This window comes from Nannospalax galili, unplaced genomic scaffold (genome assembly GCF_000622305.1).
Source record: "Nannospalax galili isolate Female #2095 unplaced genomic scaffold, S.galili_v1.0 scaffold661, whole genome shotgun sequence".
NCBI classification, from domain to species: Eukaryota; Metazoa; Chordata; class Mammalia; order Rodentia; family Spalacidae; genus Nannospalax; species Nannospalax galili.
Genome location: NW_008345457.1, coordinates 46,753 through 68,812, shown reverse-complemented (window position 1 = coordinate 68,812; position 22,060 = coordinate 46,753). Strand labels below are relative to the sequence as shown.

The 22,060-nt window shown below is 41.2% G+C and overlaps 1 protein-coding gene and 1 non-coding gene across 7 annotated transcripts in view; one reads left to right on the top strand and one right to left on the bottom strand.

Moving 5' to 3' along the window:
• Cep95 (centrosomal protein 95) overlaps positions 1-22,060 on the bottom strand; it is a 37,076-nt gene that overhangs the window by 8,335 nt on the left and 6,681 nt on the right. For 4 of the 6 annotated variants that reach the window (XM_029567614.1, XM_008841600.3, XM_008841603.3 and 1 more), the window contains 8 exons: positions 21,035-21,145; positions 16,289-16,394; positions 13,817-13,941; positions 10,673-10,798; positions 6,748-6,944; positions 2,205-2,317; positions 1,741-1,870; positions 791-944 (listed from right to left, as the gene is read on the bottom strand). In XM_029567614.1, the coding sequence (XP_029423474.1) occupies positions 791-944; positions 1,741-1,870; positions 2,205-2,317; positions 6,748-6,944; positions 10,673-10,798; positions 13,817-13,941; positions 16,289-16,394; positions 21,035-21,145 (1,062 nt within the window). The remainder of the gene's footprint in view (positions 1-790; positions 945-1,740; positions 1,871-2,204; positions 2,318-6,747; positions 6,945-10,672; positions 10,799-13,816; positions 13,942-16,288; positions 16,395-21,034; positions 21,146-22,060) is intronic. The other 2 variants (XM_029567615.1, XM_008841602.3) reach the window with 1 other exon arrangement.
• LOC115071808 lies at positions 20,151-20,254 on the top strand. The gene has a single exon (XR_003850881.1). It is a non-coding gene; the product is annotated as a U6 spliceosomal RNA (small nuclear RNA).

The following is a 22,060-nucleotide window of genomic DNA, read 5'->3' as shown; positions in this document are numbered from 1 at the left end:
ATACATTCTACTTTGGATTGAATTCAACATGTGAAATACATACTACACAAAGTTCTATGGAATGTGCCCTTGGTCATGGGGAGAACAGAGGAAAGGAGAAAATGTAAATCATCTGGGCTGTGTCTGCTAGCCTTTTACCTGTCTAGGTCCTGAAAATGGAATGTAAACACACACATACCTTATAAATACTTACAAGCAGCATGTTGAAAGCAAAAATTAATGTGGCTAAGCATTGTCGAAGTAGTCTCAATTCTTCTCTAATGGGCAGTTATATGCATGTTTATACAAATGGGGCACATGGCGCTGGAGAGATGGCTCAGCGGTTATGAGCACTGGCTGCTCTTGCAGAAGACCTGGGCTCAATTCCTAGTACCCACATGGCAGCTAACAACCATCCATTAACTCCGGTTCCAGGGGACCCAACACCCTCTTCTGGCTTCCAGAGGCACTACAGGACACAGGTGCACTTACATACATACATGCAGGCCTAATACTCATGCACATAAAATAAAAACAAACAGGGCACACTATGAATTTAGCTACATAGCAGCTAAAATGAGCTGATCTTTATCAACAAAACAGAATAAAGCAACTTATAGAATATACACAGTATGTAAATTTTAAAAAAGAAAGCAATAGTATATATTTAGACAAGTACTGTGTAAGCTCTGACAGTATAAGGATAGTGGTAGGAAAGAAATACCAACTTCAGTGTTTTTATGATCCTTACATAAAATGAGAAAGTCATGAGCACAAGGAGCTGCCTGTTCTAGGCCTCTCTGCTAAGTACCTGGCCTAGGTTTCTTCAGCCCATACTCCATGATGCTGTCACTGTGCTGAGACAGGATCTCCTCATGTCCACTCTCCACCTCTTCATCCCCGGTGTTGCCATCTTTATGGTCAGTCTTAGCTTTTATTCGATCACCCAGAGCATTTTTTAACATCTATTGAGAAAATCCCTTTCAACAACTTTCACTGATTTCAAAGCAGGATGTATAATTTGGTAATAAAGAGCAGACCTTCTAAAAAGTTTTGACAGTCACTAATAAGCTTTTAGATACCTATACATTTAGTTTTTATTTTATTTCATTTAATTATTTTTTTGTTTTATCCTAGATAGGATTTCGCTGTGTAGACCAAACTGGCCAGGACCTCAAGAGCCTCCTGTCTCAGTCTCCCAGATGCTGGAATCTCAGACAGTGATGTCTGTGACATTTATAGGCTAGGTTCCAGGCCATCTAGGGCTACATAGTGAGACCCTGTCTGAAAAAAAAAAAAAGAGAGAAGCAATAACAAAAAGAGTGGGTATCAGTGTTACAGACCATTCAGCTTCAGTGAACGTTAGTGACAGATTTAACATATCCATTCATGTTGTTACCCCACTGCATTTTTTGAGAACCTGTGATCCATCCAATTTTATACCAGTATCTGTCTTTAGTAACAAAGGTGTATAGGCACAGAAATAAACGGCCTAACATAATTATTGATTCCATTTTCATCAGAATTCAGTAAAACTTAGATAAATCTGTGCCATATTTGGTTATATCATGAAAAGCTTAAGACGCCATTGGTTTTGTCCTTCCTGCTTGACTTTTGGAACATTTAAATAGTACCCAAGCCACAACTCAGTTTCCAGTACCTATGCATAGGTTACATCTTCCACTGGGGCAGATCAGCGGCTTCCAATGAAATGCTCACTAACCACAGAAATTGCAACAGATATTTAAAAACAAGACTTGCCCAGTCTAGCTCAGAGAGCCGCTGAGAGAGTTTCTCTGACACTTCATGAAGCTCCTGTGCTGTTAGCCCCTTTCTTGCCTTCTCAGGTAAAGGTGAATCCTTTGAGGAAGCTACAGCTCTGTTTTCATTTCTGTAATGAAAGTAGCCATATGACAATTACCTATCCAGGTACATACTTAATTCAGAATGACTAATACTGGTTTCCAAAGCTAAATTTGCAAAGTATACTCTTTTTAAAAAATTATTAGTATGGGGGTAGAGGTGCCACAGAGTATGTGAGGTCAGAGACAACTTTGTGAAGTTGGTTCTCTCCGTCCATCTTTACATGGGTTCCAAACATCAAACTCAAGTGTCCAGGCTTGGGTGGCAAGTGCCTTTACCACTAAACTATCTCACCAGCGCTCTTTATTTTCCAAAGCCCTTTACAAATAGACTGTAAACACTGAAGTCTATAGCAATATTACCTTTTTCCTTTAGGAAGCTTCCTTGTCCTAGGGCTTTGAGGCAGAGATAGACATGTTTCTGGTTCGTCATCTTTAGATAATGTAGAAGTTAGGACAGCTTTATTATCTGGTTCCTATGAACAGAAAAAGGTTGGCTTGAGGAACTGGGGAGATAGCTCAGCCAGTAAAGCGCTTGCTGTACAAACATGAGGACCTGAGTTCAATTCCCAATACCCACATAAAAATCTAGGCATGGTGGTATACACTTATAATTCCAGCACTGGGGAGATAGGCATACCTCTGAAACTCACTGGCCAAGCCTAATCAGCACCTCCAGTCCCAGTGAGAGATAATCCTAACAAGATGGACAACTCCTGAGGAATGACACCTAAGGGTGACCTCTGGCCTACATGTGCATGTGCACACACACACACACACACACACACACACACACACACACACACACAAAAAAAAAAGTTGATTTGGGAGCTGGAGAGATTTAAGAGCACTTGCTGTTCTTACAGAGAAACTAGGTTCAGTTCCCAGCGCCCACATGGTGGCTTACAACCATCTGTTAAGTACAGTTCCAGGGGATCTAATGCCCTCTTCTGGCCTCCATGGGCACCAAGGCATATACATGGTGCACATAGTAGGCAAACACTCATACACATAAAAGGTGGTTTGAAACCAGGCATGATGGTGCAGGCTTTTAATCCTAAGCACTCACGAGGCAGAGACAGGTAGATCTCTGTGAGATTGAGACCAGCCTGGTTGACACAGTGAGTTTCAGACCGGCTGTGGCTACTGTAACTCCAGCTCTAACAGATCTAATGACTTCTAGCCTCTGTGGGGATCCATAGACACACATTCACCCCCTATACCCAAATAAATTAAATCTTTAAAAAGGGGGAGGGCAGGCTCGAGAGTTGGCTCAGTAGTTAAGAGCATTAGCTGGTTCACTGCTAGTGGACCTGGGTTTGCTTCAAGCACCCAGATGGCAACTAACAATCATCCACAACTACAGTTCCAGGGATTCCAACACCCTCTTCTAGCTCCCACAGGCATTACATACATGAGTACACTTATAAACATGGAGGCAAAGCACTCATACATACAAAATAAAAATCAATTAAAAAAGAAAGAAAGGGCTAGAGAGATGGTTCAGTGGTTAAGAGCACTGACTGCTCTTGCAGAGTACCCAGGTTCAATTCCCAGCACCCACATGGCAGCTAACAACTGTAACTCCAGTTCCAGGAGATCCAACGCCTTCTTCTGACCTCCATGGGCACTGCACAACATGGGTGCACTTACACACATGTAGGCAATACACTCACACACATAAAAAATAAAAAGGAAAGAAAAAGCCACAAAGATACATAGGATTCTTGGGGGACCTGTGGCACACAGCTAGTTCCTTCAACCTCCATGTTTGTTTGAAATCAGCTCTTGCTATCTTGTTAGGCTGGCATCATTCATGTTTAAGCAATCCTCCTGCCTCAGCATCACAAGTACTGAGACAAGTATAGGCTCGTGACACCATCCCAAATCCATGTTTATTTTTAAAATGTACTCCTCAAGCTGGGCATGGTGAAGCACACCTTTAGTCCCAGCACTCCGGAGGCAGAGGCAGGTGGATCTCTGTGAGTTCAAGGACAGCCTGGTCTACATAGTGAGTTCCAGGCCAGCTGGGGCTATGAGGAGACCCTGTCTCAAAAAAAAAAAAAAAAAAAAAAAAAAAAAAGGCACTCACAAAAACACATAAAAAAAAAAAAAAAAAAAAAAAAAAAAAATGCACTCATCAAAACACCACCTTGACACCTAATGTCAACGGACTGGAGGAATGTCTGTCAACATGTGCTTAATGAAAAGGCATGGCTCAGGGTGCCAGGCTAATCTAAAGGCAGGTGAAACATTTGTAAGCATGAAATTCAGGAGTTATGATTTTTTTTTTTGGTCTTTTTGAGACAAAGTCTACTACCTGTAGCCACAGCTGGCCTGGAATTCACTAGGTAGACCAGGCTGGCCTTGAACTCACATAGATGTGCCTGCCTCTGCCTCTGGAGTGCTGGGATTAAAGGCGTGAGTTACTACACCAGGCAGTTATGATTATCTGAATAGTGGTTATTTTACATAAACAATAAAAAAATTATCAAATTCATGTGGAATGTAGTCAGTCAAGTTCTCTCTCATGTCAAGAAGCTAACAGGAACTGTCCAAAATTGAAATACTCAAAACAATGAAGAAACACTCCTCAAAATAAACCCTTTTTGTGTGTGTGTGTGTGTGTGTGTGTGTGTGTGTGTGTGTAGGTGTCAAACTTTGGTCCTCTGCAAAGGCAGTATGTGTGCTTAACTGCCAAGCCATCTCTCTAGTCCCATAATTTATTTCTTAACCTTAAAGGAAATCTTTCAGAAAACATTTACTTTGACTCTTCCCCACTCCTACTCACTTTGGAGACAAGGTCTCATAGCCCAGCTGGAATGGAACTCACAAGGTAACCCAGCTTAGCCTCACACTCAATCCTGTTGTCTCAGCCTCTGGGTACTGGGACTCTGGGCAAGCGCCACCACACCTGGTTAGAAAATATTTCTTGTTGTAAAGTAGCATTCATTTGGTATTTGATTATATTTTCAATTTCACTTTGGTATCTTTATTTCTCTTTAACTGGGTATTTTTTAGTAAATAGTAAATATACTCACATTTTAAAAAATCATTTTTAATGTGGAGTATGTGTCCAGTTCAATGAATGACTTCAAAGTGAGTAATTCCACCTACTGCCACCCAGGTGAAGAAACAGCATATTACCAAAACTCAGAATCCTTCCTGTCAACCACCTCCCCGAGATTCTGCAGAATCCTAGTATCACACTAGTTCTGTCTTCTATTTTTTTTCAGTCTTTTTGAGACAGGGTCTCCCTGTAGCCCCAGCTGTCCTGGAACTCACTACATAGACCAGGCTGGCCTTGAACTCACAGAGATCTGCCTGCCTCTGAGTGCTGGGACTACAGGCGTGTGCCACCACAGGCGTGCGCCACCACACTCAGTGCTGTCTTCTTTTTCAATCTATCCATTCTTTTATCTGAATAGATAAAGTGTAGACTGATGGCCATACAATGTGAATGATGCTTATTTCTTCCTTCCTTTCTAGCATCTTTTGAATTTTTTAATGATGAGAATGTATGGTTGCTTATAGATTTACTCTAACACATATCTGCCTGCTCTTTCCAGGGAGGTAGGGACAAGATACTGTATGAAAAAGGGAATTATTTTTTCAAGGACAGTAGAAACTAGTAGGTGACGATAGTAAAAGCACTTCACACCAGACAGTGGGAATACAGGTGGACGGTTCTTTCGTGCCATCTTCAAAACTTATTTAATTAGGGATATACAATATGAAGCCAGAAGTCTATGCCTGTGCTCAAATTCTGACTCTGCTATGTAACCTCCAAGAAGTAGTAACTTCTCTATCTGAGCTTCCTCATGAGAATATAGAATGTATTCTAGGACTGGTCTGAGAATTAAGTTGCTCAATACCTAGAAAGTACCCAGAACTGTGGTTGGCAAAAAAAGCAGCATTCTCTCTGTGCTCCTTTTTAGCTCTCTTTACCCCTATCTGCTTAGACAAACATGCAGGAAGAAACAGAGGGAAACTTTTTTTTAAAGACAGAGTTTCTTGTAGTCTAGACTGGCCTCAAACTCACTATGTAGCCGACAATGACCTTGAACTTTTAATCTTCTTTTCTCTACATCATGAGTGCTGGGATTACAGGCATGGAGCACCACCCTGGGATGACTACAAAGTGCTGGAGATCTGTGCACTCTAGGTAGGCACTCTACCAATTGAGTTATGTCCCCGGCCCCATAGAGGTAAATTTTAAGAAGTACAATGCTTTTATTTATTTTTAAATTTTATTATTTTTATTTTATGTGTATGCATGTATTGCCTGCATGTAGGTAAGTGCACCTGTGTCATGCAATCCCCACACTGGTCAGAAGAGGCTGTCGGATCCCCTGGAACTGGAGTAATTAGCTGGCAGTTATTAGCTGCCATGTGGGTGCTGGTATTCGAACCCGGATCTTCTGCAAAAACAACCAGTGTTCTTAACTGCTGAGCCATCTCTCCAGCCCCCTATTTTATTTATTTTGAAAGGCAAGAGTCTCACTATGTGGAGCAGGCTGGCCTGAAACTCAAGAGAGAGTCACCTGTTTCAGAGTGCCAACATTTTAGTTATGTGCCATCATGCCTGCCATATTTGATCCATGTAATATACTTGACTCCAGCCTGTGGAGCAGGCTGGCCTGAAACTCAAGAGAGATTCACCTCCCTCCTGAGTGCCAACATTATAGGTATATGCCATCATGCCTGGCATAATATTTGATCAATGTAATATACTTGACTACCATTCTAGCAGAGACCTTTAAACAGATGGATTCCTGAGACTGGGGCATAAATCGGTGGGAGAGTGTGTACTCAGCATATGTGAGGGCTCTGGGTTCAACTGCCAACACCGAAAATAAGCAATATATGGGCTTCTATCCAATTATGAGAAAGCCTTTCCACTTACCAAAGAAAGTGCCCTGTGCTCTCCAGGAGAAGTCACAGCAGAGGTGTAGAGGCTTGATCGATGGTATTCTTTTCCTACGGGGCAAGGTGCCCGAGGCTCTGAAGGGTGGTAGGGTGGGTGTAAAGGAATAGCTGCACGGATAGGTTCACCTAATTTTCGGGCACTTGTAACCACAGTCACAGAAGGGGTTTCTGCTGCTGAGAGATATTAAAATGGATCTTATGATGGAACTCTAAAAAAGAGGACTACAAATATGCAAGCATTCAAACAAACTAAGGAAATTTGTGTATGAGAGTGACCGTGTGTGTGTGTGTGTGTGTGTGTGTGTGTGTGTGTGTGATACTAGGGGTCAAACTCAGGGCTTCATGTGTGCTAGGCAAGCTCCATTCCACTGAGCTATAGTCCTAGTTCAGGAATGAATACACAGTTTTGTTTGTGAAACAAGGTCTCACTCTACAGCTAACTAACCCAGAAGTCACTATATACTCCAGGCTGGTTTCAAACTGTGCACAGCAATCCTCCTGCCCCAGCTTCCCAAGTGCCAGAATTACAGGTGAGAGCCACTATGCCCAGGTTAGGAATATTTCTGAACTTGATTTTAAAAAGCACATGGGCCAGCAAGATCTGGCTCAGTGCTAAAGGTACTTGTTGTGAAGCCTAGCTTAACAAGGATTCAATCTTTATTCAATCCTTGGGGCCCACATGGTAGAAGGAGGTATGTGACTTATGAAGGCTATCCTCTGTCTGCCATATGCTGTAACATACATACACACACACACACACACACACACACACACACACACCACCACACACACCCTAAAAACAAAGAACATGAGCCAAATGTGATAGCACATACTTATAATTATAGTGTGGTATATAATTATAGTATATACACATATAAAATGTTTATTGAGAATTATTTAAAAATAATGAGGCTGAGGCAGAAGGAATATGCATTTAAGGCCAGCCTGAACTACAATACTGAGACCCTGTCTCAAAAAAATAAATAAATAAATAAAAATTTTAAGAAATCACACACCAAAATAATTTAATTAGGCAGCATGTTTAGTCAATAAGTAGAGATCTGATTAAATCAGGATAAATGTAATGTTAATATCATAAAAATGTTTCTTGGGGTTGGAGAAATGGCTCAGGCTAAGAGTACTGGCTGCTCTTGCAGAGGACCTGGGTTCCATTCCCAGCACCCACAAGGCAACTAACAACTATCGGTAACTCCAGTTCCAGGGGATCTGACGCCCTCTTCTGGCCTCTTCTGGATCTGACACGGATGCACTTATATACATGCAGGCAAAATACTCATACACATAAAAAATATATATATTAGGAGCCAGGAGTGGTGGTACACACCTTTAGTCTATATTTATTGAGAATTATTTAAAAATAATGAGAAGTTGGGTGCAATCTAATGATTTGAAGACAAGCTACATAAAATTAGTGAATCTGGTAGTTAAAAAACTTGGGGTTAGCTGGGCGTGGTGGCACATGCCTTTAATCCCAGCACTCCAGAGGCAGAGGCAGGCAGATCTCTGTGAGTTCAAGGCCAGCCTGGTCTACATAGTGAGTTCCAGGTCAGCTGGGGCTACAGGGACACCCTGTCTCAAAAAGACAAAACAAAAAAACAAAAAACCTGGGGCTAGAGACGTGGCTCAGTTATTAAGAGCCAGTACAGTTCTTGAAGAGAACCTGAGTTCATTTCCAGTAACTCACAACTCAGCTCCCCTTGTCTGACTTCCAAAGGCACTGTACTTGTGCACATACCCATACACAGATACACACATACCCATAATTTAAGAATGACTTTATATAATATATTTGAAAATCCTACAAATAATAAGGAATGGAAGCCAAGTGTGGTGGTGCACACCTGTAATCCTAACACTGAGGCTGAGGAGAATTCCCTACCAGTTTGAAACCAGCCTCAAAACCCAACTCTTTTCCATCTTCACTGCCACTGTGGTGCCCATAAAATACCTTGTGGTGAAAGCAGGGAGGGGGGACCCAGCAGGATTTGAAGTTCACCCTTGACTGTACCCAGCCTATAGACAATGGAGTCACAGATGCTGCCAATTTCAGACAGTTCCTCCAGGAGAAAATCCAAAGGAAGGGAAAAACTGGGCACCTAGGTGACAGGTATGACCACTGAAAGGGGCAAGAGCAGACCTCTGCAGCTTCTGGGGTGCCTTTCCCAGAAGGTATTTGAAATACCTCACCAAAAAAATATTGGAAGGAAAATACGTGGCTGTTTGCATGTAGCTGCTAACAGCAAAGAGAATTATGAATTATATTACTTCCAAATTAACCAGGATGAAGAAAAGGAGGGTGATGATTAAAATACATTGATCTGCAATATTTTGTATGGATTCATAAAATTTAGTAAGAAAAACAAGAAACTAACAGCAAAACAAAAAAACTCACAAGAAAACAAGAATAAGAAATTAGAGTGTTTTTTAAAGTTTTAAAAAATGTCTTTCTTTTTAGCTTATGTTCATGAGTGTTTTGCCTGCATGTATTATGTGCATCCATGTGTGCAATGTCCAAGAAAGCCAGAAGAGGACATTGGGTCCCCTGGAACTGAAATTACAGACAGCTGTGAGTCACCATGTGAGTGCTCTGGAACCAAACCCAAGTCCTCTGCAAGAGCAGCTAGTGCTCTTAACCACTGAGCCATCTCTCCAGCCCCAAACTAGAGTATTTTAAAGTTACATTTTGTCATTCATTAATGAGTTGATGACCATCAACTGGTATACAAATGTTTCAGAGATCTTTATTGTCCTTTAAAAAGTCTTTGAGAGAAGAGCACTAAAATAATAATGCATGCAAAAAGATGTGACCGAAGATCATTTCAGCAGAGTCAGAGTTCATAATTGAGAGCAAATAAGATCGTGTAAAACCAACAAAAAGGTTGGTGAGATGTCTCAGCGGGTAGAGGCATTTGCTGCCAAGTCTAATGACTTGAGTTCAGTCCCCATCTGGCAGATGAATGAACTTCCACAAGTTATCCTCTGACGTCACACGTGCCATGACATGTGTACCCACAAACACGAATGCACATACACAATAAATAAATGTAATAAAAATGTATAAGAAAAGGTCACAGCATGGAGTGGGGAGGTGGGCACAACATTCCATCCCTAGTGGAGGGGCTGTTGGCAGAGAGTTGCTGAGAGAAGGAGTCAGTTTAAGGGCAGTGTCCCTTATGGACTGACCACCCTCCAGGGGATTGTTCACACCCAAGAGTATATGGGCAACAAAAAATGCACTTGATGGGTTTTTTAAAAATGAAAGAGAGAGAGAGAGAGAGAGAAACGCAGAAAGTTGGGTAGGTAGGGAGATAGGGTAGACCTGGGAGGAGTTAGGGAGAGGATTGCAGGGTTAAATTTGATCAAAATACCTTGTATAAAATTCTCAAAGAATAAAGATATTTAAAGAATCTCAAAGTACAGAGGAACAGAAGTAAAAAAGCTAACAGTAAAAGCTTTTGTATTGTAATCCACTGTATTGATTACTTTCTCTACCTATAATCTGAAAATACCAACTGTCCTAGGCACTAACAGTTGTTCCCCAACCCAGCAATTGAAAGCTGATCTTATGGACAGGATCTGGGTTTGGATCCCAGTACCCACATACAAGGGCTCATAACCACTCCAGTTCCAGGGGATCTGATACCCTCTGGCCTCCCAGGGCACCTGTATATACATAATGCACATAAACTCACACAGGCATACAAACATTCATACATTTCTTTTTTATTCTAAACAAAACTAGTGCTGGGCTTGTGGTGCACGCCTTTAATCCCCAAGCTCGGGAGGCAGACAAGGCCAGCCTGGTCTAGATAGCAAGTTGTCTCAAAAAGACCAACCCCCGCCCCCCCCCAACAAAAACCAAATATCCTATTACAACTCACTGTCTTCAACAAATGTCCCAGTCTTGGACAGAAAACTACATGGGGGGTGGATCACTTCCTCATGTGGCTTAGTACTAGGTGAGGCTGAGGTTTTTCTAAAGTGCACATCCATAGAATTTTGAGCACCTAGGAAAGAAAATATTAGACATAAAATTTTTAACTATCAAAACAGAACAAGATAATGTTGAAAGAATAATGTTATCTCAATTGCTCCTATCAATCACTCAAATAACCATCATAGTACAAGGTAAATTCTGTATATAACTTGAAAGCAGTTTTGTTCAATGTTCCATTCTTTGCCAGAATTATAGAACTGCTATTTTGTGGGCATCTGGGTATGAAGAGGTAACATGAGTTAGGGATTATGGCTACTTCCACAATAAAGAAATCATAGTCCAGAAATTAAAGCCTAAATTAGATGCATGTGAGCATGTATGACAGTTACCTAACATTTTAAATATAGACGGAAGCTGCCGTAAGGCTTTTTATCATATGAAACCCAAAGACCATGCCCAGACATTTTTTCCCCTTTTCTTCTTGGCCTAATTTTTACTTAAAAAATCATTTTTAATTTTTAAATTTCTTTCTCCTTTGCCTTAATTGTATTAATTAGAGTTCTGCCTATAATCTGAAACAGACTGCATATCCCCTATCTAAAATGCCTGGTGCCAGAAATGCTTTGGATTTTGGAAGTATTTGCGTGTAGAAATGATCTCAGGGGTGGGATCCAACTTTTCATTAGTTCCACAGACACCTTAACACACAGCCTACAGTATTTTTAAGGCTTCTGCACTTAGACTAACTTGTCACAGAGGGCAGCTGTGGAATTTTATCTTTAATTCTTTAGAATTCCATACATGTTTACCATGAAATATATTTATCCCCATTTCCCTATTCAACTCTCTTAAGTTTTTATTTCTGTGAGTAGGGTCGGAGAGTACACACATGCCATGGCACACATGTGAAGGTCAGATGACAACTTGCCAGGTCTCTCCTACTATGTATGTCCCAGAGATTGAACTCAGGGTGTCAGGCTTAGCAGAGGCACCTTTACCCTATGAGCCATTTGGTTGGCCCCAGGTATGGAATTTTCTACTTGTGGCATGTCAGTACTCAAAATATTTCAAATTTTGGAGTACTTCAGATTTTTTAGTCACAAGAGTTCAAAAGTTCAAACGGTATCTTAGTTTCATTTCTTGTTGCTATGATAAAATACCCAAACCAAAGCAGTTTTAAGAGAGAAAGGATTTAGTCAGCTTCTAATTTCAGGTTACAAATATTACATCATTTCATTTCAGGGAAGTCAAGACAGGAATTTAAGGGAATGCCTGCATGCTTCCTGCTCTTTTCATTCAGTCCAGGGCCCAACCTATGAAATGGTGCTGCCCACATCACGGTAGTTGTCTCACCTCAATTAAGGCAATCAAGATAACCCACCCCTCAGACACACCACAGGCCAACCTAACCTAGACAATCCTTCATTAAGACTCCTCTTTACCAGGTGAAATTAGACTGTATCACATTGACAATGAAAACTAACCATCCCAAATGGCAATTCAGTTCTGCAGCTGTACTTTTGTACATGGCATTTGGTATCATACAATTCTAGAACCAATTCATTTCTAGAACCAATACCCTTCCATCCTGTCCTTGGTCTGCTGCCTCATCTTCAGACTTAGGTTCTTCAAACATTATTCCCTAGAACAGAGCACTTACCTCTTGGGAGCAAAGTATTAATAATGACAAGGACTACAGAGTTGGTTTAGTCCAATTCTCTCATTTAACACTGAAGAAACTCAAACTCAGAAAAGGGCCTCTTCCAAAGTCTCACAGCCAGTAGTTTTGAAAATGAAGGCCACTCAATTTAATGTGCCTAATTCCACACTTGTCTTCTTATCCTTCCATTCAAAAACATACTTATAGCCAGACATGATAGAGCCCATCTGTAATCTCAGCATTCCAGAGGCAGGCAGATGTCTGAGTTCCAGCCAGTGGTGCTACAAAGAAAGACCCTGTCTCAAAATGAAAAATGCCACTTATTGTGGCTTTTGTTTTACTAATTTTTTTTTTTTTTTTTTTCTCTTTTTGAGACAGGGTCTCCCTATAGCCCCAGCTGGCCTGGAACTCACTATGTAGTCCAGGCTGGCCTTGAACTCAGAGATCCTTCTGCCTCAAGTGCTGGGATTAAAGGCATGCACTACCATGCCTGGCATGTTTTACTAACTTTTGAAAGACTAAGGTCACCCAAGATCACCCATAATTTTACTATACATCCTACCATTTATCTTCTTTATCAGTAACCCTCACAACTAGACCATAAACCCCATGAAGGGAGGCTTTCTATCTGTTTTGTTTCTCACTCTATCACCACTGCTGGGCATGGGGAAGGCACTGAATCAATATATGCTGCATGAGAATGACCTGCCTACTTTCCCAGGAACTCACAGTTTACATAACAAACTGTAATTTTCCACGCAGTGTTTGAATGGTGTTGCAGAAATAGAGAAGGCCACGCCCCAGGAACACAGAGTCTTAGAGCCCGATACAGGTGGGGAAGGCTGGGCACTGGAGGGTAAGTCTACCAGGAACAGGAAGGAAGAACACTCCAGCTGGTGGAACAGTACAGCAGAGAAGAATAGCAACTGAAGTGGGTAAGACAGGGGCAGGGTAGCTGGTGAAGGGCACAGTGCCCCAAACCGGGGTCCAGGAGATACTCATCTCTGCAGTGTGTAATAGATTGCTGGAAATATGGCTGAAATCTTGTGGAAAAAACGGCTACTCAAAGTATGAACTTGTTAGTTAAAACTGTAAAAAGGTGAGTGAACTAGTTCAGGAAATTGAAAATGAGTACTCTGAAAATATGACTAGACTCAAAGCTGCATCTAGAATTTTCTTCTTCAGTCGGAAGGTTCCACAAATTATGTTACAACTTTGCATGCACCTACTTGCCTTGGACTAACCTGTCTGTGGGCCTGTGATTCCCACATACCTGTAATTTTAGATAGCGGTTCATATTTACTGGATAATGGTCATATTCTGGGATTTCAACGCTGTTGTATAATTAGGGCTCTATTCAACTTGATTTTAAACTGTAATTACTTTTGTAGTTTTATGTTGAATGCTATTTAAAGTTTGTCTACTCACCATTACTTCTTAGGGAAAACGTATGTGCTGTGTCTCCAAGTCTAATTATTTCACCCACGGATTCATCTTCATCTTCATCTTCATCTTCATCCCAGGAAGGGCCCAAAGCATCAAATGAGGAGGACCTGAAAAAGGCCTCTATTCACTATGGCCGGGTGTGACTACTGAGAGCTATTTCAAACACCAGCCTACAGGTATCCAGAACACTCATTCCTAAGTACAGAAAACTGAAGACTGGGGCTAGAGATGTAGTAGAGCACTTGCCTGTTATGCTCAAGACCCTGGATTTGATTCCCAGCATAGAAAGATTCCGTTTTACTGCTTTCTGTTTTGTTTTGACTGCTGTGTATAAGTGTCAAGGATAAGTTGGGCATGGTAGCACATGCCTTTAATCCCAGCACTCAGAAAGCAGAAGCAGGTGGATCTCTATGAGTTCGAGGCCAGCCTGGTCTACATAATGAGTTCCAGGCCAGTTGTGACAACAGGGAGCTACAGGGAGACCCTGTCAAAAAAAAAAAAAAAAAAAAAAAAAAAAAAGCCAAGGATTAAATGGATAGGCAAATACAGAGAGGTAAACACTGGTGAATCTACAGCTGCAGGACAGGGGACTCTAGGTGGGACATTAATTTTACTTTATTCCTGAGGGTTAGAGGTATAGGTTAGTTGGCACAGTGACTGCCTAGCATGCATAAAGCCCTGGGTTTGACTCCTAGAACTGCATAAAACTGGGCCTAGTTCTGCATGCCTGTGATCCCAACACTTGAAAGGTAGATGCAAAAGAATTACAAATTCAATTATAATAGTAAGTTTTACATCAGCCTCAGTTACATAAGACTGTTTTGTGTTTAGTTGTTTTTTGGGGGGGTGGGGTTCTGGGGTGGGTTTTTTTTTTTTTTTTCCTTTTTGAGACAGGGTCTCCCTGTAGCCCCAACTGTCCTGGAACTCACTATCTAAACCAGCCTGGCCTCAAACTCACAAAGATCCACCTGCCTCTACCTCCCAAGTGCTGGGATTAAAGGCGTGCGCCACCACACCCGGCTTTGGTTTTGTTTTTAAGTCTAATAATGAAAAAGTCAAGAATTTCTTGAGCTAGACATGGTGACACATATTTGTAATCCTGGCAGTGGGAGACCAAAGCAAACAGACGGCTATGATTTGGAGGCCAGCCTTGGCTATGTAGTGAGTTCTAGGCCAACCTGGTATAGAGAATCAAACAGTGTCTCAAAAATCAAGTGGAAGGGGGCTGGAGAGATGGCTCAGTGGTTAAGTGTACTGCTCTTCCAGGGGACCCAAGTTGATTCTTGGCACCTACATGGCAGGTAAAACCATCTATAACTCCAGCTTCAGAGGCTCTGATGCCCTCTTCTGGCCTCTGTGGGTTTTGTATGACATGGGTGCATTTACATACCAGCAAGCAAAACACTCATACATAAAATAAAAATTAAGAAAAAATTTTTTTTAAAGTAAGGAAAAAAAAAGAATTTCATGATAGTATTCTTTGAAACACATGTCACAATGCACTACACCTAAAAAAGGCATTGCCTGTAGCTGGAGAGATGGCTCAGCGGTTAAGAACAGTGACAGTTCTTGCAGAAGACCCGGCTTTGAATCCCAGCACTCACATGGAGGATATAAACTGTCCTTAACTCCAGTCCCAAGGGATCCAACAGCCTCTTCTGACCTCCTCAGACACTGCATGACATGGGTGCACTTATCTACATGCAGGCAATATACACATACACATAAACTAAAAATAATATTTTTTAAAAAAAGGCATTGCCTATGCTTTTCAAACCATGACACGCACCATCAAAAAATTAGGAATTTGTTGAGTGTGGCAGCACATATCTTTTATCTCAGCACATTTTAAAAAAATGTATTTTATTATATGTGTATGAGTGTACTGCCTGCATGTATGTGAGAGCACCCATGTCGTGCAATGTCATGGAGGTCAGAAGAGGGCTTCAGATTCCCCTAGAACTGGAGTTAAGGATGGCTCATAGCTGCCATGTAGGTGCTGGGAATCGAACCCAGGTCCTCTGCAAGAGCAGTCAGTGCTCTTAACTACTAAGCCACCTCCCAGCCCCTAATATCAGATAAGATTGAGAATTAGCACTAAATTATTAAGTATTCTTCAAGGTTCTTGAAATTCCCTCAGGAAGAGCTGGGCATAGTAGTGTGTGCCTTTAATCCCTGCACATGGGAGGCAGAGGCAGGCAGATCTCTGTGAGTTCCAGGCCAGCTTGATCTACAAAGTGAGTTCCAGGTCAGAAGGGCTACAGGGAGACCCTAAAAAAAAACCAAAAAAAAAAAAAAAAAAAAAAAAATTCTCTCAGGAAGGTATAAAATAGAAGTTAGAAAATATAAGCTTTTGAGGGGAACGGTCCTGGTATACTGGGCTAAAGAAAAATGTTAATTTTTAGGAGATGGAAAGTATTTGTTTTGATGAAATTCACAGACATTGCATGTTACCTCCCAAAAGAAACTCTTTTCCTTGATGATTTGGACCCCTTTGTACTTTCTAGCTCTTCCAAAGGTTCTTCTCCATGGGAGTCTTTAAAGTACTGTTCACCTTCACCTGTTTAGGAAAGATAAAAACAATATCAAGAACTCTTAAGTTACTACTACTGTTATTTTGCTGGGAGAGGTAAAGACAGTGAAGCACTCTCAGCCTGTCCTGAATGAGAGTGAAATTATAAAGAAGGAAGCCATACCTATAATGACTCACTTAGGATAACAAAGTAGAAGGCACACTGCTTTCAAACCAAAGTCAAGAGTTGACTGCAGCTTTTAACAAAAAAATCTATTATTTGTGGATGTGTATATGAGAGAGACAGGATGAGACAGACAGGGGGCCATGACTCATGCAGGATCTCAAGGGCCACAACACTGGAGGGGAGGTCAGAGGACAACTTTCAGGAGTTGGTGTTCTCCTTCTACTGTAGCCCTGGGGATTAAATTCAGGTCATCAGGCTTGTACGGCAAGTACTCTTACCTGCTGAGCCTCCCTCCAGAACCCCCCATCCCCTTTTTTTGGTCTTTTTGAAACAGGCTCACCCTGTAGCCCTAGTTGGCCTGGAACTCACAGAGATTCGCCGGCTTCTGCTGGTATTAAAGGTGTGCACCACCTCGTCCCACCCAGCCCCATGTTTAAAGCTAGGCTCACTTATTATTCACACCTCTTCATCTGTAAGGGATATCTAAGGCAATCATGGCTGTGTCAACAAAGTTCCAACTCTAAGTTCCAGCCTATACCTTAGGCTAAGAGACCACATCATGGCTTGGCTAAAACTTCCCTTCTTTTATTTATTTGTCGAACATCAAAATGGGAATACATACTTCCACCAGTAGCAGAATGACTACAAGAGATAGGGGAGTAAAGCCTCCTTGATTAGCTTCGCCCCTCTGTATATACTGCCCATTTCCCTGAAACATTCACCTTCATTTATTTTTCTATCTCCTTATTCCCCAAGGAACATTTCAACAGTGGGTTTTGTTTTTGTGGTTTTGGTCTTTTTTTATTTTTATTTTATGTGTATCAGTGTATTGCCTGAATGTATGTAAGTATACCTGTGTCATACAATGAAATCAGAAAAGGGCGTCATATGAGTGTATAGTCTGCACATACGTAAGTATACTTGTGTCTCACAATGCCCTCGGAAGAAGAGGATGTTAGATCTCTTGGAACTGGAGTTAGGATGGTAGTTAGCCAACACACGGGTGCTGAGATTAGAACCTGGGTCCTCTGCAAGAGCAGCCAGTGCTCTTAACTGCTGAGTCATCTCTCTAAGCCCTTTTTTTGGTTCTTTTGAGACAGGGTCTCCCTGTAACTCCGCTGGCCTGGAACTTACTGTGTGGAGCCAGGCTGGCCTCAATCTCACAGAGATCTGCCTACCTCTGCCTCCTGGTGCTAGGATCAAAGATGTGCGTAACCAAGCCTGACTCAATAGCATTTTTTTTTTTTTACAAAGATTATGCACTTAATCTGTGCAAGATTCTGTGCTAAACTATCTACACATACCTATTTAACTTTCTCAATAACCTTCAGATAAAGGAAACAGGTTTAGAACTGGGTGTAGTGGGGCACACCTGTAATCCTAGCACTCAGGAGATAAAGGGAGGAGGATTAGGAGTTGAAGGCCAGCTGTGGCTACAGGAGACCCTGTCTCAAAAACAAAATAGTATGAAACAAAGTAGGTTTAGAGAATTTCAATAACACAGCAGAGATAGGTATAACTTAGCACTGAACCATCTGACTCACATGAAGAGCTCTCAGTTCTGTCTTCCTGCCTCATCTCCACTGCCCTATCATTAGCCAGGCACCATCACCACCTCCCTGCAACAAAGCAGTAAATTCTAAAGACTGCTGTTAACATTTCAAAGTAATCCCAATCACTTTAGTTTTCAGCCTCTTCACCTTGATTCTAAAAAGACAAAAGAGGGCCAGTAAAATGACTCAGTGAGTAAAGGTGTGTGCTGCCATTGAGTGCATGACAACCTGAGTTCAGTCCCTGAGAACCACTTGCTGGAAGGAGCTCATGAACTTCCAAAGTTACCGTCTGGCTTTCACATGTACTGTGGCACCGGTATGTCCATACACACACAAAAAACAAATAAAATGTAATAACAAATGTATCAAAGACAAAAAAGGCACAGTACATCCAAATACCCATTAGCCCTGAGTAAGGTGTGTTCTACTTGTCTGTCACTTTCAATACTCTCCCCAATTCCTTTTATGTTTTTATTGCATGGATTTACAGCCATCTCCCTGACTTAAGAGGTTTCTTTGAAACAGTAAACATGACATGCAGCTTTCAACCTCCCAAAGTACACGGACTAGCATTTAACACTTATTACACTCAAGATTTTTTGAAATAAAAACATTTCCAGTGTGGCACACTTTTCAGATTTTATCTACAGCTTTAAAATTTTTTCAACAGAAATTGATTAAAAGTCTCTATAGATTGATTTTAAATGTTAGTCATAGCACATCGCACCATTAACAATGGGTGAATTAGGAGGATGAGCTAATTCAGATTTTTTGTTTTAATTTGTATTAGACATTGTATCTATTACTACTGCTTGTACTACTGCTTATATGTATTAGAATTTGTATCTATTACTATTAAAACTTCTTTGGGTTAACTTTGCAATATAAGGACAGGTTATACATTATTTCATCCATGAACAGTAGTATTATTTATATACTCTGTAATCATTTAAGCTACAGTTTCTTGCTAGACTTGGTGGTGCATGCCTGTGATCCTAGCACTTAGGAGGTGGAGGCAGGAGGATTAGGAATTCAAGGTCATCCTTAGTTGCAAAGTGAGTTTATGACTTGTCTGGATGACATGATACTCCACCCCAAAAATACTGCTTCTTTTTTCATAATTATAAAGAAAAATGTAAGGGAGAATTTCAAGCACCTAAATTTCTTCTGTATTATTTCCTTAGGATATATTCCTAGATACAGAATTTATCAAACATGAGAAAATAGCTCTTAGGTCATATTCATGGAGCTTAAATAACCATAATCCTTTTCAAATAATATATGGCAATACTGATCATTTTTAAAAAAAAAAAACACTTCACATGATAAATTTGAATTGAGTTACTCAAGAATAAGGTAAGAAAATATTCATTCAGGCTGGGGGGTTCAAGATGGCTCTGCAGTTAAGAGCTCTGCTCTTACAGAGGACCCATGTTTAGTTGCTAGCACCCATATGGCAGCCAATCATCATCCATAACTCAAGTTCTAGGGGATCTGACACCCTCTTCTGTCCTCCACAGACACTGCACAACACAAGTGCACTTACATACATGCAGGTAAGACACTCATACACACAAACTATTTTTTAAAACATTCAAACTGTTAGGAAATGTCAGTAAGGCTGAGAGACACATCAGTTCTTCTTGCTGATACCTCAGTAACATCCACACTTAATATAAAATGGCAGTTCTGACAGGAAATTTTGGAAGACATTTAATATAATAATAGGACAATAAATAATTTGGCAGAAATTTAGCTGTAAAGTAATTTAAAAGCCACATCCAAGCTAACAGGAGCTTAACAGGAGGCTCTAGGATCATTTGTTAGAACTTAGAACAGAAAGAATTGAAACTTTTTCATTAAATTTGCCAGGTATATTGTATTGGTGATTCTGCTTCCTAAAAAAACTAGGCAAGCTGAGAGTGATGGCTGACATCCTGTAACCTCAGCATTTAGGAGGCAGAGACAGGATAACTTCCAATTAGAGGCCAGCCTGGGCTGCAGTATGGGATCTTATCTCAAATGAAAAAAGAATATAAACAAAAAGATAAAAGGCAAAAAGGGGTGCTCACCTCAGCAGCACATGCTAAAATTGGAATGACACGGAGAAGATCATATGGTCCCCGAGAAAGGATGACACGCAAATATACAAAGTGGGTCTTGCTTTCTTTAGCTTTTGTTGTTGTTGCCTGTTTTGAGGCAGGGTCTCCCTGTAGCTCCAGCTGACTTAGAACTCATATAGACCAGGCTGGCCTCGATCTCACAGAGATCCATCTACCTCTGCCTCCCAAGTGCTGGTATTAAAGGCGTGCACCACCATCCCTGGCTCTGTGTTCCATATTTTTTAAATCTTATGTGTCATGTTTGTTATGCCTGGGTGTGTGTTAAGTGCACCCACGTCGCACAATACCTGTGGAGGACAGAAGTGGCTGTTGGATCCCCTGGAACTTGAGTTACAGTGGGTTGTCAGCCACCATGTGGGTGCTGGGATTTGAATTCGAGTCTTCTGCAAGAGCAACCAGTGCACTTAACTTCTGAGCCATCCCTCCAGCTCCATGTGTTCTTTTAAAAAATTTTATGTGTAAAAGTGTATTGCCTGCATGTATGTGAGTGCACTTGTGTCACACAATGCTCCAGAGGTCAGAAGAAGGCTTCGGATTCCCCTAGAACTGGAGTTAAGGATGGTTTGTAGCCTCCATGTGGGTGCTGGAAATCAAACCCGGGTCCTCTGCAAGAGCAGTCAGTGCTCTTAACCGCTGAGCCATCTCTCCAGGCCTGTGTTCCGTATTTTTAACTAATAGAGTGGCTGTTAGACTTTTTTAAAAAGGCAGGAGGAAATAACAAAATGTAGACCAAACCAAACTTTCATTTGGGTGCTGGAGACTGAACTCACGGCTTTGTCCTTTACCACCAGGTTCTACTTTCAGTCTCTCCATTCTTAAACTTACCTTTGTTGAGAGATGTTTCACTGATATGTTCTGTAAGATACTCCAGCAGCCCATCAAATATTTCTAGGAGGTTCTTGATAGATTCCTTGTCTCCTTTCACTATATTTTCTCCTGAACACAGAATACATGGATTTTTAGACTTTAACCAAGAAATCAGAAAGCCTCACAAATCTTGAATGACTGTAAATGAATGTTATTTGAGAATACAGGCATAAATAACCAAGGAAAACGCACTATTATAAATATCAAACAGTGCTCAGGGGGCAGAGACAGACAGATCTCTTTGAGATTGAGGTCAGCCTGGTCTACATAGTGAGTTCCAGGTGGGAGGGAGACCCTGTCAATGCCCCCCCCAAAAAAACCATAAATATTAAAAACGAACGTCCTGCTCCTTGAGTCTAAATAAACAAACAAGGGATCAGGGAGCCCTGAATAAGGTAATAACTCTCTGGTGCATTTCTTCCTTTGTGTAAGAAACAAAATAAACGGGCTTAAAAAACATGCTCTAGTAAGACTCACATCAAGATATAAAACAGTAAAGAACTTTATATTAAAAAAAAAAGAATGGCAGAAGGTAACACTACGGTTGTGGGATCATACTTCTAGAGGCTGGTTTGTTTAAAAGTTAACAGTAGGGGCTAGAGAGATGGCTTAATGGTTAAGAACACTTGCTGTTCTTCCAGAAGACCCAGGTTTGATTTCCAGCACCCACACAGTGCCTAACAACCACTTCTAACTCCAGTTCCAGGGGATCCGACACCCTCTTCTGGCCTCCACCAACACTGCATGACACAGGTACGCTTACACACATCCAGGCAATATACTCTTACACATAAAATAAAAGTAATATTTTTTAAAAAGCTAATGGGGAGCTGGAGAGATGGGTCAGTGGTTAAGAGCACTGACTGCTCTTGCAGAGGACCCGGGTTTGATTTCCAGCACCCACATGGCGGCTACAAACCATCCTTAACTCACAGTTCCAGGGGAATCCAAAGCCCTCTTCTGACCTCTGTGGCATTGCACAAC